The sequence below is a fragment of the Schistocerca cancellata genome, chromosome 2, assembly GCF_023864275.1.
Source record: "Schistocerca cancellata isolate TAMUIC-IGC-003103 chromosome 2, iqSchCanc2.1, whole genome shotgun sequence".
NCBI classification, from domain to species: Eukaryota; Metazoa; Arthropoda; class Insecta; order Orthoptera; family Acrididae; genus Schistocerca; species Schistocerca cancellata.
Window position 1 is genome coordinate 994,176,529 of NC_064627.1, and position 19,012 is coordinate 994,195,540.

Sequence of the window (19,012 nt, forward strand, 5' to 3'; positions counted from 1 at the left end):
GTTTCCGTTGAGACGCTGCAGTACGTGATGGGAAAATTCACGGTTCGTTCTCGAGACCTCCGTACTCCGTAGCGGCAGGCATTTCTAAAATATTGGGATGTGATTGCCAAGATTGCTTGCAGAAGACGAGTTTAATTATGCAGCGCTGATACTGTAAGAGCTGCACAGCGTACAGCACCATCTATTTGCAGCTTTTCGAATTATTTCGAAACTTCTGTATGTCTTTTGTTCTCACAGATTTCACGACAAACACATTTTTTGTTGCACTCGTCTATCGATCTTAGTTTTAGAACTATTTCATTTCGAAATGGAGGTCTCCTTTGCTGGGCACCCTGTAGCATACCAGACGGGGAGCGAAAACAATTTCAGATATGTGTACGTACTCATCTCTAAACGAACAGCTTTTGCGAAAACGAGTAGACATCCGAAAGTCGTGATATATCACAACAGTCAGTTCTGACCACATTGGCTTCCAATATTAGCTCAGCTCACGGATATTTTTTGGGAAGTTTCAACATCAATATTAACAAGCAATATACCGTCAAATTCCTCTTTTCGAGAGATAATGTTGGTACTGTCGTATGCCGAAAACCTAATTTCAATATTCTGAAAGGTTCACGAAATGAAGACGGCGCAAGTTTTAAGTATTTCACGATGTTTTGGTGTAAATTCAGGTCGCAACTTAATAAAACAGATTCATTAAATTAAGCTTTTTCTCCTTTTTTTATTGTCCGTTAACCACTCACTGACTTAAGGTGAGAAGATTGTTTCAATAAAATGAAATGAATTAATTACCGAAAATTCTTAAGCGTAAGTCGGTCTCCCCACAGCATTATGAGTTGAAATTTATTCCGAACTGTTTGGGAACTTGCCTTACAAGAGGTTGTGGAACTCTCAGACCAAATGCCTTCCTGTCTTTTGTTCTAATAATGAATGTTCCTGTTGACAGGAAGAAGAGCACGATAGATGCGCTGCTAATCCTGTTTTTATAGACAGTAGGTCACAGCTGTGATAATGGCCTGTTATCTCGCGTGGTCGCCCATTATTTGGGAAACCGAACGTCTGGTATGTGTGCGGTATGGCAGGAATGCACGGGCCCTGCAATGCCACTATATTGGGACGCGTCTGCGTGGCGAGCGCTGCTTCAGCAGAACACGTTTACGTTTCCCACAATTTTTTTTCAGTCTTCGCAATATTCACAGTGATCACGTCTGAGGCGTACACTACGGGTAGTTCACAGGGTGCAACGCGAAATACTTCTTTGGTTGGCGGCGGCTTTGCAGGTAAAACTCAGAATATGCCCACTCGATCCTAGATACGGACAAAATCGATGTATTGGCTAAAGAAACAACAATATTATGAGGTTCTGAATTTAATAGGAATAAGGGACAAAAAAAGCAGCAAATTCACAATTAGATCCTCCACCTATGGCAGAAACGACTGGATGACAAACGACTGGATGATTCCCAAACTGCGACCGGCGCCTATAGTTTTCTCCCAGATGTGAAACAGGTTCGAAAGAGGCACCTGAATTCCTCAAAAGCCTATCAGGCTGCTTGACTGGCCATGGACATTATGCCAGCTATGGGTATCAAAACCTGGTCGAAGAAAAATCTCCAAATTTGTCTGTGGTCAAGAAAGCAAGCCTAGTGATATCTGCTGTATACCTAAGTTGGTGATGACGATCGACAACAACTGACTCGGCACGGAATACTCAATGTCAAGCAGATAGTGTGTTACGTAGCAGAGTTACAGATCCTGAACAATACTGTCTGCCCTGTTTCCAGAAAGGCTTAGGTAGTGCCTTACCTTATCAATCAACCGCCGTCTACTTCACTATTTGGAGGTTGCGACAGAAGATCCAGAAGCAACACAGAGAAGACACCTAAGGTCAACCAGTTGTGGCAGACGAACAACCAACACCGCATGAGTGGCAGTCGTAACAATTCCAGTAGTGTGAAGTTCGGCCGCGTGCCGTGTCTATCGCCATCCAAGGAACTAGAACCAGCTCGATGTGGATGACGCCCATGCGTCTACACTTCTCACATTCAGCAACGAGTCTTCCTCGGAACTGACGAGTCTTTTCCTGCGGTTAGGAAGCCGACAGACAACGGGAAAGGCAGATGCAACAACAATGCCCTCGGCAGCCCCAAAGCAACAAGTACAGCTGAACAATGCTGCGGCTCACGTTGGTGCTGTTGTAGGTTTCCATCCTCTGTTGGAGGCCAGAGTGTATCGTTTAGTTGACATGGTTGCAGTTGACTGGCGCCACTCGGTTTCGCAAGCGTGGCCTGTCCGCTACTGGCAGCAGCGGCATCATCGATATGTAGTAACTGTGGCCCTATCTTTGGCGTGACGTCGTTGTTCTTCCGGGTCGTGTGAGTGAGCAGTTTGGCTCGGAACGCAGGAGGAGCCAGGTCCGCACAGAGCGAGAACATGCCGGAACCACTGGTGGCGTGCATGGACTGCTGGATCGAAGGGCTGTGGTCACGAGGGTGCACGACCTCATCGAAACAGGATCCTGCAAGTCTTATGTAGAGTGCATTTCAATTTGAGTAGAGAAACCTCCACTATTGTGATCTCTCGCAATTCTCCAGTGATTTGGGTTTGTGTTGTTGCTTGTAGTGTCGCCGAGGCAAAGAGCAGTGAGTGGAGTGCTTGGGAAAGGCGGATCTGATTTGCTTTCCTGGGCTTCTAATTATTACAGGGTATTTCAAAAATGATCGGTATATTTGAAACAGCAATAAAAACTAAACGAGCAGCGATAGAAATACACCGTTTGTTGCAATATGCTTGGGACAACAGTACATTTTCAGGCAGACAAACTTTCGAAATTACAGTACTTACAATTTTCAACAACAGATGGCGCTGCGGTCTGGGAAACTCTATAGTACGATATTTTCCACATATCCACCATGCGTAGCAATAATATGGCTTAGTCTCTGAATGAAATTTCCCGAAACCTTTGACAACGTGTCTGGCGGAATGGCTTCACATGCAGATGAGATGTACTGCTTCAGCTGTTCAATTGTTTCTGGATTCTGGCGGTACACCTGGTCTTTCAAGTGTCCCCACAGAAAGAAGTCACAGGGGTTCATGTCTGGCGAATAGGGAGGCCAATCCACGCCGCCTCCTGTATGTTTTGGATAGCCCAAAGCAATCACACGATCATCGAAATATTCATTCAGGAAATTAAAGACGTCGGCTGTGCGATGTGGCCGGGCACCATCTTGCATAAACCACGAGGTGTTCGCAGTGTCGTCTAAGGTAGTTTGTACCGCCACAAATTCACGAAGAATGTCCAGATAGCGTGATGCAGTAACCGTTTCGGATCTGAAAAATGGGCCAATGATTCCTTTGGAAGAAATGGCAGCCCAGACCAGTACTTTTTGAGGATTCAGGGACGATGGGACTGCAACATGGGGCTTTTCGGTTCCCCATATGCGCCAGTTCTGTTTATTGACGAAGCCGTCCAGGTAAAAATAAACTTTGTCAGTAAACCAAATGCTGCCCACATGCATATCGCCGTCATCAATCCTGTGCACTATATCGTTAGCGAATGTCTCTCGTGCAGCAATGGTAGCGGCGCTGAGGGGTTGCCGCGTTTGAATTTTGTATGGATAGAGGTGTAAACTCTGGCGCATGAGACGATACGTGGACGTTGGCGTCATTTGGACCGCAGCTGCAACACGGCGAAAGGAAACCCGAGGCCGCTATTGGATCACCTGCTGCACTAGCTGCGCGTTGCCCTCTGTGGTTGCCGTACGCGGTCGCCCTACCTTTCCAGCACGTTCATCCGTCACGTTCCCAGTCCGTTGAAATTTTTCAAACAGATCCTTTATTGTATCGCTTTTCGGTCCTTTGGTTACATTAAACCTCCGTTGAAAACTTCGTCTTGTTGCAACAACACTGTGTTCTAGGCGGTGGAATTCCAACACCAGAAAAATCCTCTGTTCTAAGGAATAAACCATGTTGTCTACAGCACACTTGCATGTTGTGAATAGCACACGCTTACAGCAGAAAGACTACGTACAGAATGACGCACCCACAGACTGCGTTGTCTTCTATATCTTTCACATCACTTGCAGCGCCATCTGTTGTTGAAAATTGTAACTACTGTAATTTCGAAAGTTTGTCCGCCTGGAAACGTACTGTTGTCCCAAGCATATTGCAACAAACGGTGTATTTCTATCGCTGCTCGTTTAGTGTTTATTGCCGTTTCAAATATACCGGTCATTTTTGAAACACCCTGTATTTACTACCTTCAGCTTATTACTATTGTTAAGTTCAACCAGCGGTATTTTCCTGCCTGGTGGCCGCTATCGCCCCAGTTAACTGCCCTGGAGGTTAATGTATGTAACGCCAATGTACATTTCCTCGCCTTGCCGCCGCTGTCCGGTGAGGCGTGTAAGTTTGACAACTTCCTTGATTGTAGATTGGTTGGTTATTCTTCTACTTCGGTGGTAGTGATTCCTTTCCTGTTCCGGGCACTCTAAGCACAGTATTTTGCGGGCGGAGTCCAGACCACCGGTTCCGGCTTTCGCGTATTTTTACATCTTTGCATTTGGTTTAGTGGACATCAGGTAGCCTCACCAAGATTATCATTAGTCGCTCGTTAGACTGTCACTAGCCTGAGTTATTATCTTGTGATGTGAATGCAACTCTAGGCTGCCTTTCTCACCGCTCGCGAAAGTGTTTTGGCCTGACCTATTCAGAGGTCGATTCCTGGAACACCATCTGTGACTAGTCCTTGTGTTTTATTATTGCGTTATTGTTTTATTATTGCCAAGTTACCATTATTTGTCTCACCCGTTTGGTGATCAGTTGCCTGTCTTTTAAATTAACTTTTACTATTGCATTGCTGTTTGATAGTATGTCTGTTAAATTTTTTTAAATAATTGCCATTCTTGGCGTTAAAGGCTTTCAGCCGTGGCTGTGGTTACTTGCCTTAAAATTCTTATTGCGACCACATTGCCTTGTTTTCAAAATATTATTTGCTGTGTCTGTATTTTATGTTCATTTGGTAAATTGTAATCTGCTGAAAGTACTATTAATTGGACAGTTGTTTTTTCCCTATTATTAACGTGTGATATTTTTATTATTTCTGAGTCTGGAATTATTTTTTTATAATAAATGTGAGAAATTGCGAAAGCAAAGCAATAGTAACTGATTCGGCCCCGTCCACAATCGTAACCGAATCCTGCCTTCCTTGAGTACCAGGTGTCATCAGCGTACTTCCTGATCGGGAGCGATGAAGTGCATTGTGGAAATGATGTATTTACTGCTTATAACTGTTTCACTTGTTACAGTGTATACTAGCGCACGACAGGAGGAAAACCATCATATGTCAATACTAGTACTAGACATCGCTTCGATAGAAGGTGTAATCTTAGTAAAAATAGTAGTAATAGTAGAAATAGCAATGCTGTTGGAAAGCAGTATATCTTCAATGTATCAATGTATATTGTATAATTAGTTACCGGTGTGTATGAAAAATTGTTAGTGATAGTAACAGTTTGTGTAAGAACGTATACATCCTGCGTTTAAACTATACTACAGATAAGACACTGAGGTGACAAAAGTCATGGGATACCCCGTAAGATCATGTGTGACCTTTTTCCCACCACAGTGCAGCAACTCGACGTGGCATGGACTGAATAGGTCGCTGAAAGGCCCCTGAAGAAATTCTGAGCCATGCCGCCTCGTGAGACTGTTTGTGCACGAACTGACGTCTCGATTACGTCGCGTAAATGGCTGATGGGACTCATGTCGGGCGATCTGGGCTGTCAAACCGTTCCCTAGAACTGTTTAGAATGTTCTTCAAGCCAATTGCGAACAACTGTGGCCCGGTGACACGACCCACTGACATCCATACAAATTCCATCGTTGTTTGGGAACGTGAAGTCCATGAATGGCTGCAAATGGTCCCCTAGTAGCACACTCGGACCTACCGTCAGCTCTTACCAACTGGAATCGGTACTCATCGGATCAAGGCGCCCTTTAACAGTCGTCTAGGGTCCAACCAACATGGTCACGAGCCAAGGAGAGGCGCTGCAGGCGATGTCGTGTTGTTAGCAAAGGCACTTGCGTCGGTTGTCTGTTGGCAAAGACCATTGAAACGTCCCCTTAGAACAATTAAACAAGACTGTGTTTAAACTGCCACACAATATTTTTAGCGCAACGCAATCTGACTTTCAAAAATCCCTACAAAAGAATGGCCCTGACTAACATTAATCTATACCTTTCACAAATCACTTACCTCACAAAAATCTTCATTACTCGAACTACTGCAATACAGCGAGCGCCACTACTGCCAGCTAAATAAAAGATTCAAACTACGGAAGGCACTAACTACTGATAGGGATAGTTAGCAAATGAAAGATTTTAATAGAGAACGAACAATGTATTTACCTTAATAGTCATAATATATGATATCCAGTATTACAAACTTCAAAACTCCGCCATCTCTCTCCCCACATCCACCACTGCTGGCGGCTCACCTCCAACTGCGCTTCTTATCGGCAACGTTACGTAGCGCTCTGTATGAAAATCACTGGCTGTGCTGTGTGCAGTCTGTGGCTAGTTTGCATTGTTGTCTGCCATTGTAGTGTTGGGCAGCGGCAGCTGGATGTGAACTGCGCGTAGCGTTGCGCAGTTGGAGGTGAGCCGCCAGCAGTGGTGGATGTGGGGAGAGAGATGGCAGAGTTTTGAAATTTGTAATACTGGATGGCATGAACTGCTATATATATTATGATTATTAAGGTAAATACATTGTTTGTTCTCTATCAAAATCTTTCATTTGCTAACTATTCCTATCAGTAGTTAGTGCCTTCCGTAGTTTGAATCTTTTATTTAGCTGGCAGTAGTGGCGCTCGCTGTATTGCAGTAGTTAGAGTAATGAAGATTTTTGTGAGGTAAGTGATTTGTGAAAGGTATAGATTAATGTTAGTCAGGGCCATTATTTTGTAGGGGCTTTTGAAAGTCAGATTGCGTGGCGCTAAAAATATTGTGTGTCAGTTTAAGCACAGTCTTGTATAATTGTTCTAAGGGGACATTTCATATGGCGACCCTGCCAGGATACGAACCTGGAATCAAGCACCGCAAATATGACACACTCATTACTTGGAAACATTCTTACATCTGCACACCTGATTATGACAAGCGTACTGTACACAGCACAGCCAGTGATTTTCATACAGAGCGCTACGTAACGTTGCCGATAAGGAAACATAAACAGCCTACTTACACCATTAACGCCAAATTTCGCTGCAGTGTTCTGATACTTTCGTCGTACGTCCCGCACTGATTTCAGCGGTTATTTCAAGCAGTGTTGTTTGTCTGTTGGCAGGGAGAACTCTACGTAAACGTCGCTGCTCTTGGTTGCTGGCCACTGCGTTGACTGAGGTGAAGGTAATACCTGAAAATTTGTACATTCGGCACACTATGGATCTCGGGATATTGAATTCTCTAACGATTTCCGAAATGGAATGTCTAGCTTCAACTACCATTCCGCGTGCAAAGCCTGTTAATTCCCGCCGCGCAACGATAATCACGTCGGAAACGTTTTCACGTGAGACCTGAGTATAAATGACGTCTCTGCCAATGCAATGCTCTTTTATACCTTGTGTACGCGATACTACCGCTGCCTATACATGTGAGCTTCGCAGTCCCATGACTGTTGTCAAAAATGTTCAAATGTGTGTGAAATCTTATGGGACTTAACTGCTAAGGTCATCAGTCCCTAAGCTTACACACTACTTAACCTAAATTATCCCACGGACAAACACACACACACCCATGCCCGAGGGAGGACTCAAACCTCCACCGGGACCAGCCGCACAACTGTTGTCAACTCATTGTAGGCTACAATATAATAAATAAATCTGAAACGCTCCTTGCGTCATAGCTCATGAAAAAGTTAAAATTCAATTTGTAGCTAGAAACTGTTCCACAAGAAGTCAATAATCAGAAATAAGTGGAGACATCACAACGTTTAATAAAGGCCTTCAAACTTTTAAAGAAATCCTTATACTTTTTGTACCAGGACAAAGTTCAGCTCCATTACCTGCACCTCAGCCATTTACTTGATGAAAATGGCCGAGCGATGAAATTCCAGACACGTTTAACGAGTGCAGTGGCGTGTTAGGTGCATGGCCAAGTCGCACACATAAGAAATGTTTAATATTAGCTGGATGCTTGGGAGTATTTCCTAGTTTCAGCATTTCTCCAGATATTCTCTGGGTGAAGGGTACGTCTTCGGCCTCTACATATTCCCTTCTGCACCAGTCACTAGTGAGAGCGTCTGCAATCGAAGATCACTAATGACATCCAGTGGGATAGGACATTTGAGATAAACGCGCTCCTTCACGAACCCAGCCTCCCAGGAAACGAAGACAGTTTGTTAAATAGACTGTTACCAAGATGCAGATATAATGGGACGTTGAATGAAGGAGACGAGCAAATGTATCAATTTGCTCGAGGAAATGGCCGAGAGTTAAAATATTCCATACAAGTTTAATGAGCAGCGTGAATGTCAGGAGGATGGTAAACCCAAGTCACACACGGAAGAAATCTTTAATGTTCAATGGATGGTGAGGGACATTTCCCAGTTTCAGTACTGCTCCAGAAGTTCTCTGGACAGGAAGTACATCTTCGGTTTCTATCACTTTCCTCTCTGTGCCAGTTACTGTGAGAGTGTTTGCAAAAGAAGCAGCGGAGATCGCTCATGACATGCACTGGGATAGGACACTGAAGATAAATGCAGTCCTTTCTGAATTTAAACTTCTCAGGAATGATGACAGTTTCTTAAACAGGCTGTTTCTACGGAGCTGATGTAAATGGGATGGTGAAAGCTTGGAGGTGGACAGATGTATCAGTTTCAGATATGGGACTCTGGTCCAGGTATAAATTACACTACTGGCTATTAAAATTGCTACACCACGAAGAATACGTGCCACAGACGCGAAATTTAACTGAGAGGAAGAAGATGCTGCGATATGCAAATGATTAGCTTTTCAGAGCATTCACACAAGGTTGGCGCTGGTGGCGACACCTACAACTTCCTGACACGAGGAAAGTTTCCAACCGATTTCTCATACACAAACAGCAGTTGACCGGCGTTGCCTGATGAAACGTTGTTGTGATGCCTCGTGTAAGGAGGAGAAATGCGTACCATCACGTTTCCGACTTTGATAAAGGTCGGATTGTAGCCTATCGCGATTGCGATTTATCGTATCGCGACATTGCTGCTCGCGTTGGTCGAGATCAAAAATGGTTCAAATGGCTCTGAGCACTATGGGACTTAACTGCTAAGTTCATCAGTCCCCTAGAACTTAGAACTACTTAAACCTAACTAACCTAATGACATCACATACATCCATGCCCGAGGCAGGATTCGAACCTGCGACCGTAGCGGCCGCGCGGTTTCAGACTAGCGCCTTTAACCGCTTGGCCACCACGGCCGGCTGGTCGAAATCCAATGACTGTTAGCAGAATACGGAATCGGCGGGTTCAGAAGGGTAATACGGAACGCGGTGCTGGATCCCAACGGCCTTATATCATTAGCAGTCGAGATGACAGTCATCTTATCCGCATGGCTGTGACGGATGGTGCAGTCACGTCTCGGTCCCTTAGTCAGCAAACGGGGACGTTTGCGAGACAACATCCATCTGTACGAACAGCTCGACGACGTTTGCAGCAGCATGGGCTGTCAGCTCGGAGACCGTGGCTGCGGTTACCCTTAACGCTGCATTACAGACAGGAGCGCCTGAGATGGTGAACTCAACGACGAACCTGGGTGCACGAATGGCAAAACGCCATTTTTTCGGATGAATCCAGGTTCTGTTTACAGCATCATGATGGTCGCATCCGTTTGGCGACATCGCGGTGAACGCTAATTGGCATCGTGTATTCGTCATCGCCATACTGGCGTATCACTTGGCGTGATGGTTTGGGGTGCCATTGGTTACACGTCTCGGTCACCTCTTGTTCACATTGACAGCACTTTGAAAAGTGGACGTTACATTTCAGATGTGTTCGACCCGTGTCTCTACTCTTCATTCGATCCCTGCGAAACCCTACAATTCAGCAGGCTAACGCACGACCGCATATTGCAGGTCCTGTATGGGCCTTTCTGGATACAGAAAATGTTCGACTGCTGCCCACGCCAGCACATTCTCCAGATCTGTCACCAAAACGTCTGGTCGATGGTGGCCGAGCAACTGGCTCGTCACAATACACCAGTCACTACGCTTGATAAACTGTGGTATCGTGTTGAAGGTGCATGGGCAGCTATACCTGTACAGGCCATCCAAGCTCTGACTCATTGCCCAGGCGTATCAAGGCCGTTATTACGGCCAGAGATGGTTGTTCTGGGTACTGATTTCTCAGGATCTATGTACCCAAATTGAGTGAAAATGTAATCACATGTCAGTTCTAGTATAATATATTTGTCCAACGAATACCCGTTCATCATCTGCATTTCTTCTTTGTTTAGCAATTTTAATGGCCAGTAGTGTAGTAATCACAAGTGACAGTGAGTTAACTCTGATAGGCTGATAATAATAATAATGCAATAGGGCATATTTTTCTAAAAATTTTAGCAGCACATATTTTGCGAGTATATGGCACTGCGTACACTAGGGCTCAGTCGTGTGCTGATATGCAGTGGTGCCGTCGTTCTATCGTAAAGGCGACGGTATGTCTCCAGGAGAAAGGAGTAAATTTCTGATAACTTTATAAAAGAGCACAAACTACAAAAAAGTATTTTTATTGCAATTACGTGGCTATAAAGCCGATAATAAATTGTCCAGGATCCCCTTGGTGTGCATCAAGTCGTACACGTGACTTAAGAAGTGCCTCCTAAAAGTCAGCAACGATCCTTGGGCGTGTAGATTTGGGTTTTATATAGTGGATGACAATATGCTACCACATAGGCCTACCGTAGTGTATGAGTTCCAGGAACTTCATAACATCACGCGACTACAGTTGTCAGAGCGCTCTCTGATCGTTACTTCCGTCGCAAGTAACTTCAGTAGGAAGTAAAGTCCAGGAATATAGTAGTTACGTGACGTCACGAAGTTCCTCGCACTTATCCACTATCACCAGGCCTGTATGGTCTGACATTATCGTCCATTAGATGAAACCCAAGTCCATATGCCTCATGAAAGAAGCGCAAACACTGTCACAATATTCCTTGTAGACAGCAGCCCACCCAGTTAGAAAACATAGGCAGCAACATAACTACTCGGAACGTTACTTTAAGCACAGTGTCACTTAATCGACATCTTTACACGGGATTCATAATATGACTCAGGGCACACCAGCTGATAGGAAGACTCCTTCAGAGGGCTAAGCTGTGACTGACCCTTGATACTACCCTAATGTTCAAGGATCTACTCAAGGCATGCAAGGCACCACATTCAACGAGTGACACGATTGCAATTCGCGAGGCTGGTGCAGGCATGGAGGGAGGAGGGGAGTAGGTGGAAGTGTATATATCTAGCTACCTATGGCGACGATACACAGTCCCGAGTGAGGTTTGTTTACATCTGAAGCATGAAACTGTATGCAAATTGAAGCATGGATCATGGGAAACGTGAAGAAAGAAAAGCTGTAAGCATTTAAAACCTAAGATAAGTAAAATGTTAAAGACAAGGTTTGTCGAAACGTGTAATAACGATTTGCTTAAAATAACTGGTGAGGATGTGCTTAAAGTAATTGGCGAGGATACATGTCTATACAAAATCCTTACTAAAAGAAGCCACGATTTTGTAGTTCATTTTCTTGTATAGGGATGAATAAAAATCATAAAATGGAGAACAGATTTTAGAGGCGGTATATTACTTGTGCAGAGGAAGACTGATGATCAAAGATATATTACGATATGAAAGAACAGTAACAGAATTGGCTTTTCTCTGTAACTTCATGAAAATTTTGTGCTAGCAATCCCAGTCAGAGGCCATATAGAGACATCATTAGATGCTGAAATGGAGTGAATGGTTGAAAATGTGCAGCTAGCATGCTCATTACCAATGCCAAGAACTGTGTTTCCATGATTACCATACTCTTACTTTAGATATTGGTCAGCTGGATATCGTTAAATTTCAGTTATAGTATACTTCATTCTATACAGCACTGAAATAAAGTCTGTGTGAGTACTCCTAGTTTATCATGCTGATAAGTTAGCAAAAGTACTGGTTTATAACATGACCAGTTTCTTCGAAAGCAGTCTGCCTGCAACAAAAATTTGTACATTTCTGAACTCCATGTAACTGAACTTGTCACAGTCTCACATTACTCATTTATGTACATTCTTACAGATTCATTAGAAGGTTTTAAGTTAGATGAATCACGTATGTGAATCTCCAAAGCAGAACTGCAATCCTACCTACGCTAATTAAGAAATCTAATATATGGTAAGAAATATTTTCATAGTAAATTAACGTTTTAAAATCTGAGAACATGACCTACCTACTGAAGTCGCTTGATGTTTCATTGTTACAGCTCCATTTTCACACATTAAGTAAACAGACGTGCATTTGAGGCCATCTTGTAATAAGCCAGGTGTTATATACATTCAAAATTGACGAACTATCTCGATGCTCACATTAAAAATAGGTACTTAAGGACATTCAATCCTGTATTTAAATATCCTCATAAATAATTTCGTAGCGATATTCTGCCACTTAATGGTGTACATTTATACAAATATTGCATTAGTACCGTAATCTTCTGTGAGAATGATGCTCTGTTATTTAAAGTACAGTTGAAGTTCTCACAGAAGTAAGGAAACGAAACCAAACTCGCGCATAAGAAGCAACTTCAGACGGTAGATCAGGAGAGATAATGGAACGAATACGACGGAGAAGAAGGCGAGAGACCAGAGCATGAAGACGTGGTAGGGCAGGAAGCAGAGGAAGAAGATGGCGACGAAGGCGAGCACCATCTTGGCGACCTTCTTGCGCGCGCGCACCTGCGCGCTCTGGCCCTGTGGCTCTCCCGGCATGCACCGCGCCGCCGACTGCAGCTGGGCCGCCATCATGGTGTAGAACACGGTGATGATCACCAGGGGCACCGCGTAGTACGTCAGGAACTTGAACAGCACCATGAAGGCCGCGTAGCCCTCGCCTAGGTACTCGGGAAATGGGTTGCACACCTGGAAACATGAAACACATGTTGTCTGTCAATTACTCAATGTTGAAATCATTCAGTCTGTCATCTAATGAACGAGCCATACGAAGTAATCATCATTGTCATCATCATCATCATCATTTAAGACTGATTATGCCTTTCAGCGTTCAGTCTGGAGCATAGACCCCCTTATAAAATTCCTCCATGATCCCCTATTCAGTGCTAACATTGGTGCCTCTTCTGATGTTAAGCCGATTACTTCAAAATCATTCTTAACCGAATCCAGGTACCTTGTCCTTGGTCTAACCCAACTCCTTCTACCCTCTACTGCTAAACCCATGAGTCTCTTGGGTAACCTTGCTTCTCCCATGTGTGTAACATGACCCACCATCTAAGCCTGTTTGCCCTGACTGCTACATCTATAGAGTTCATTCCCTGTTTTTCTTTGATTTCCTCATTGTGCACACCCTCCTGCCATTGTTCCCATCTATTAGTACCTGCAATCATCTTAGCTACTTTCATATTGTAGGGAAGCAGCCTACTCACGCTGTAGTAAATTCACATCAGTTTCCAATGTGTGCCAGCCAGTCTGCTGTAACTAGCTCTGACGTCATAAATGTTGCGCAATACCTTAAAATTCAAGCAAATGATCTGAAACTTTTCCAGCATGTAAGGAATAATACTAAATTAATGTGTATTAAATATCAGTTCGATAACTTTAGCCATTTTTTTGTAATTTGGACGTTTTTCTAAAAAAATAATTGGCGCAACAGAAAGGAGCTAGGGACTTCAAAATTTATATTTAGACTCATCTTTCATAATGATTTAATAAAAACAGTACTTTGGATTTCACAGGTTAAGACTTTAGTGGAAATTCATGATTTTCTGGTTTTCATCTCAAAACTGAAGGAAGCAAGATAGATTAAGTAGGCTAATGAATAAGACTAGGATGTTTAGATTTAAATAGGTTGGAGGTCCGCTATGACTATGAAGATGTGAAAAGTTTCTTTTGAATACCTATAAAATTATAGCGATAGCGGATCTCAAAAGGACCAGTTCAGAGCTCATCTGCTGCGTGCAGCGTAACTTAATTATTTCTCTCGCCCAAGATATTTAACTTAGCCACGTCATAATTTTATTATAAATACTTACCTGCGTGCTAAATGCACGATTAAATTAACAGCTTCATAAGCCATCAGCAAAAGAAGCTATAAATTATTATGTAACTTGAAGTGGTGCGTTACTAGCCCAGCGGCCAGTCGTGAGAGCCAAGTTAGAGCCGGCGTTCTCTTAGCCGTCCGCACCGAGGCGATATATATAAGAGCACTGCGCGAGTAAGGAAGGCCCCAGTTCTCTCCAGACGCTGAATAGCACGTCAGCTGTGTCGGGAGTCGCTTCGCTACGGTAGCGCTGCTACAAACTGCCTCGGGTGCCGTATTGAGTTACGATGTATACGCGTAACTGTGAAAACATTTCAAATGAAGGATTATTTTTGGAATGATTTTCATTATCTAGCTTCAGTTTGCGTGTTGTTGTATTTTCACGTGCCGTCGCGGGACAGACATTCTACCAATCATTTTAGCGTGGCGTTTGATGAGATTTTCTCATCAAATTTTGGCGAGCATTCTTTTGACATTCAATTCGGACATTTATAGTTGCATCAGCGAATTAGACTCTGAACTGCTCTGTTTGTTAGGCTGTTGGAATAATTGTGATGTTATCAGTGAATTTCAGAATATACTCAACTATTTTGGAAAATTGTTTTTGATTAGAAATCCCGAACAATCTCCTACTTCTTCAGAGCTATAAGCTGCAGCTATAATAATATTCTCAGGTTAAGTGGGTACTAGGAACTCTCATTACAGGCTCCACGTTTCGTTAAATCACTTTCTGGGTGCCAAAAAAGCAAAGAGAGAGCCAGTGTTGAGAACGGCGAAAGACAGCATTATACAACATTCCAAAAGCCGGGAAGTGCAGTGTTTTTCCCACATTTAAATAACAAACTTTATTTCACAAGCAATTTGCTTACTCACTCGCCGCCCCACAATATCCGTAACCTCAAACTTATTGATAAGGTAACCTGAATCCAACCAGCTTTCGCTATCATACAACAAAGTGGGTCGAAAGATTGAATGGTGCACAGATAACTTAGTCTTGGTACTGACTTCCTTCTTGCAGAAGAGAGTTGATCGTAGCAGAGCGCTCACTGCATTAGATTTGCTACACCTCGCTTCCAGTTCTTTCACTATGTTGCCATCCTGTGAGAATATGCATCCTAAGTACTTGAAACCGTCCACCTGTTCTAACTTTGTTCCTCCTATTTGGCACTCAATCCGTTTGTATCTCTTTCCCATTGACATTAATTTCGTTTTGGAGATGCTAATCTTCATACCATAGTCCTTACATTTCTGATCTAGCTCTGAAATATTACTTTGCAAACTTTCAATCGAATCTGCCATCACAACTAAGTCATCCGCATATGCGAGACTACTTACTTTGTGTTCACGTATCTTAATCTCTCCCAGCCAGTCTATTGTTTTCAACATACAATCCATAAATAATATGAACAACAGTGGAGACAGGTTTGCAGCCTTGTCTTACCTCTGAAACTGCTCTGAACCATGAACTCAGTTTACCATCAACTCTAACTGCTGTCTGACTATCTATGTAAAGACGTTTAATTGCTTGCAAAAGTTTGCCTCCTATTCCATAATCTCAGAAGAACAGACAATAACTTCCTCCTAGGAACCCGGTCATATGCCTTTTCTAGATCTATAAAGCATAGATACAATTCCCTGTTCCACTCATAACACTTCTCCATTATTTGCCGTAAGCTAAAGATCTGGTCCTGACAACCTCTAAGAGGCCTATATGGTTCAAATGGCTCTGAGCACCATGGGACTTAACATCGATGGTCATCAGTCCCCTATAACTTAGAACTACTTAAACCTAACTAACCTAAGGACAGCACACAACACCCAGCCAGCACGAGGCAGAGAAAATCCCTGACCCCGCCGGGAATCGAACCCGGGAACCCGGGCGTGGGAAGCGAGAACGCCACCGCACGACCACGAGATGCGGGCTAAGAGGCCTATACCCACACTGACTTTCATCGAATTTGTCCTCAACTAATACTCGCACTTTCCTTTCAACAATACCTGAGAAGATTTTACCCACAACGCTGATTAAAGAGATACCTCTGTAGTTGTTACAATCTTTTCTGTTTCCATGTTTAAAGATTGGTGTGATTACTGCTTTCGTCCAGTCTGATGGAACCTGTCCCGACTCCCACGCCATTTCAATTATCCTGTGTAGCCATTTAAGATCTGACATGCCACTGTATTTAATGAGTTCCGACTTAATTTCATCCAGCCCAGCCGCTTTATTGCACTGCAATCTATTGACCATTTTCTCCAATGTGATCCTATTTTCATCATCATTCCTATCCCATTGTACATCGAAATCTGAAACATTACTGATCGTATTTTCACCTACATTGAGCAACTCTTCAAAATATTCCCTCCATCTGGCCAAGGCATCAACAGGATTCACCAGCAGTTTTCCTGACCTGTCCAAAATACTTGTCATTTCCTTCTTACCTCCATTTCGAAGACTGCTAATTACACTCCAGAATGGTTTTCCAGCAGCTTGAGCCAAAGTCTTCAACCTGTTTCAAAAGTCTTCCCAAGATTTCTTCTTGGATGCTGCAATTATCTGTTTGGCTTTATTTCTTTCTTCAACATAACTTTCTCTGTCTACCTGTGTTCTAGTATGTAGCCATTTTTGATACGCCTTCTTTTTTCTTTTACAGGCTGCCTTGACTGTGTCATTCCACCAAGCTGTTTGCTTCATCCTACTTTTACACACTACAGTTCCAAGACATTCTTTAGCCACTTCTAGTACTGTGTCCCTGTGCCTTGCCCATTCCTTTTCCAATGACTGTAATTGACTACATTCAACTAACTGGTACATTTCTGAGATCACTGTTATGTACTTGTGCCTAATTTCCTGATCCTGAAGTTTCTCCACTCTTATCCTCCTACATATGGTCCTGACCTCCTGCAGTTTCGGCCTCACAATACCAATTTCACTGCAGATTACATAGTGAGCAGTGTCATCAAAGAAACCCCTGAACACACGTGTGTCCCTCACAGCCTTCCTGAATTTCTGATCTCTTATTATATAGTCAATAACAATTCCCCTGCCTTCCCAAGTATACCGGTGAATGTTCTTATGTTTAAAAAAGGAGTTTGTGATTACTAAGCTCATAGTGGCGCAGAAATCCAAGAGTTGTTTCTCGTTCCTGTTGGCCTCCATATCCTCTCCAAATTTACCCGTAACCTTTTCATACCCTTCTGTTCGATTTCCAATCCTGTCATTAAAATCACCCGTGAGCAGAACACTGTCCTTCTCCTTTACTCTAACAACTACACGAAGTAATATGTAAAATAGATAATCAGTTCATACACTACTGGCCATTAAAATTGCTACACCAAGAAGAAATGCAGATGATAAACGGATATTCATCGGACAAATATATTATACTAGATTTGACATGTGATTACATTTTCACGCAATTTGGGTGCATAGATCCTGAGAAATTAATACCCAGAACAACCACCTCTGGCCGTAATAACGGCCTTGATACGCCTGGGCATTGAGTCAAACAGAGCTTGGATGGCGTGTTCAGGCACAGCTGCCCGTGCACCTTCAACACGATACCACAGTTCATCAAGAGTAGTGACTGGCCTATTGTGACGACCCAGTTGCTCGGCCACCATTGACCAAACGTTTTCAGTTGGTGAGAGATCGGTAGAATGTGCTGGCCAGGGCAGCAGTCGAACATTTTCTGTATCCAGAAAGGCCCGTACGGGACCTGCAACATGCGGTCGTCCATTATCCTGCTGAAATGTAGGGTTTCGCAGGGATCGAATGAAGGGTAGAGCCACGGGTCGTAACACATCTGAAATGTAATTTCCACTGTTCCAAGTGCCGTCAATTGGAACAAGATGTGACCGAGACATGTAACCAGTGGCAACCCATACCATCACGCCGGGTGATACGCCAGTATGGCGATGACGAATACACACTTCCAATGTGCGTTCACCGTGATGTCGCCAAACACGGATGCGACCATCATGATGCTGTAAACAGAACCTGGATTCATCCGAAAAAATGACGTTTTGCCATACGTGCACCCAGGTTCGTCGTTGAGTACACCATCGCTCCTGTCTGTGATGCAGCGTCTACGCTAACCGAAGCCACGGTCTCCGAGCTGGTAGTACATGCTGCTGCAAACGTCGTCGAACTGTTCGTGCAGATGGTTGTTGTCTTGCAAACGTCCCCATCTGTTCACTCAGGGATGGAAACGTGGCTGCACGATCCGTTACAGCTATGAAGATAAGATGCCTGTCATCCCGACTGCTAGTGGTACGAGGCCGTTGGGATCGAGCACGACGTTCCGTATTACCCTCCTGAACCCACCGATTCCATATTCTGCTAACAGTAATTGGATCTCAACCAACTCGAGCAGCAATGTCGCGATACGAGAAACCGCAATCACGATAGGCTACAATCCGGCCTTTATCAAAGTCGGAAACGTGACGCTAAGCATTTCTCCTCCTTACACGAGGCATCACAACAACTTTTCACCAGGCAACGGCGGTCAACTGCTGTTTGTGTATGAGCTATCGTTTGGAAACTTTCCTCATGGCAACACGTTGTAGGTGTCGCCACTGGCGCCAACCTTGTTTGAATGCTCTGAAAAGCTAATCATCTGCGTATCACAGCATCTTCTTCCTGGCGGTTAAATTTCGCGTCTGTAGCACCTCATCTTCGTGGTGTAGCAATTTTAATGGCCAGTATTGTATTTTATTGGTAT

General features: G+C 43.7%; 1 protein-coding gene across 1 annotated transcript in view; it reads right to left on the bottom strand.

Annotated features, from left to right (window-relative positions):
* LOC126160425 (neuropeptide CCHamide-1 receptor-like) overlaps positions 1-19,012 on the bottom strand; it is a 54,020-nt gene that overhangs the window by 25,378 nt on the left and 9,630 nt on the right. The window contains exon 2 of the mRNA XM_049916906.1: positions 12,882-13,156. Within this exon, the coding sequence (XP_049772863.1) occupies positions 12,882-13,156 (275 nt within the window). The remainder of the gene's footprint in view (positions 1-12,881; positions 13,157-19,012) is intronic.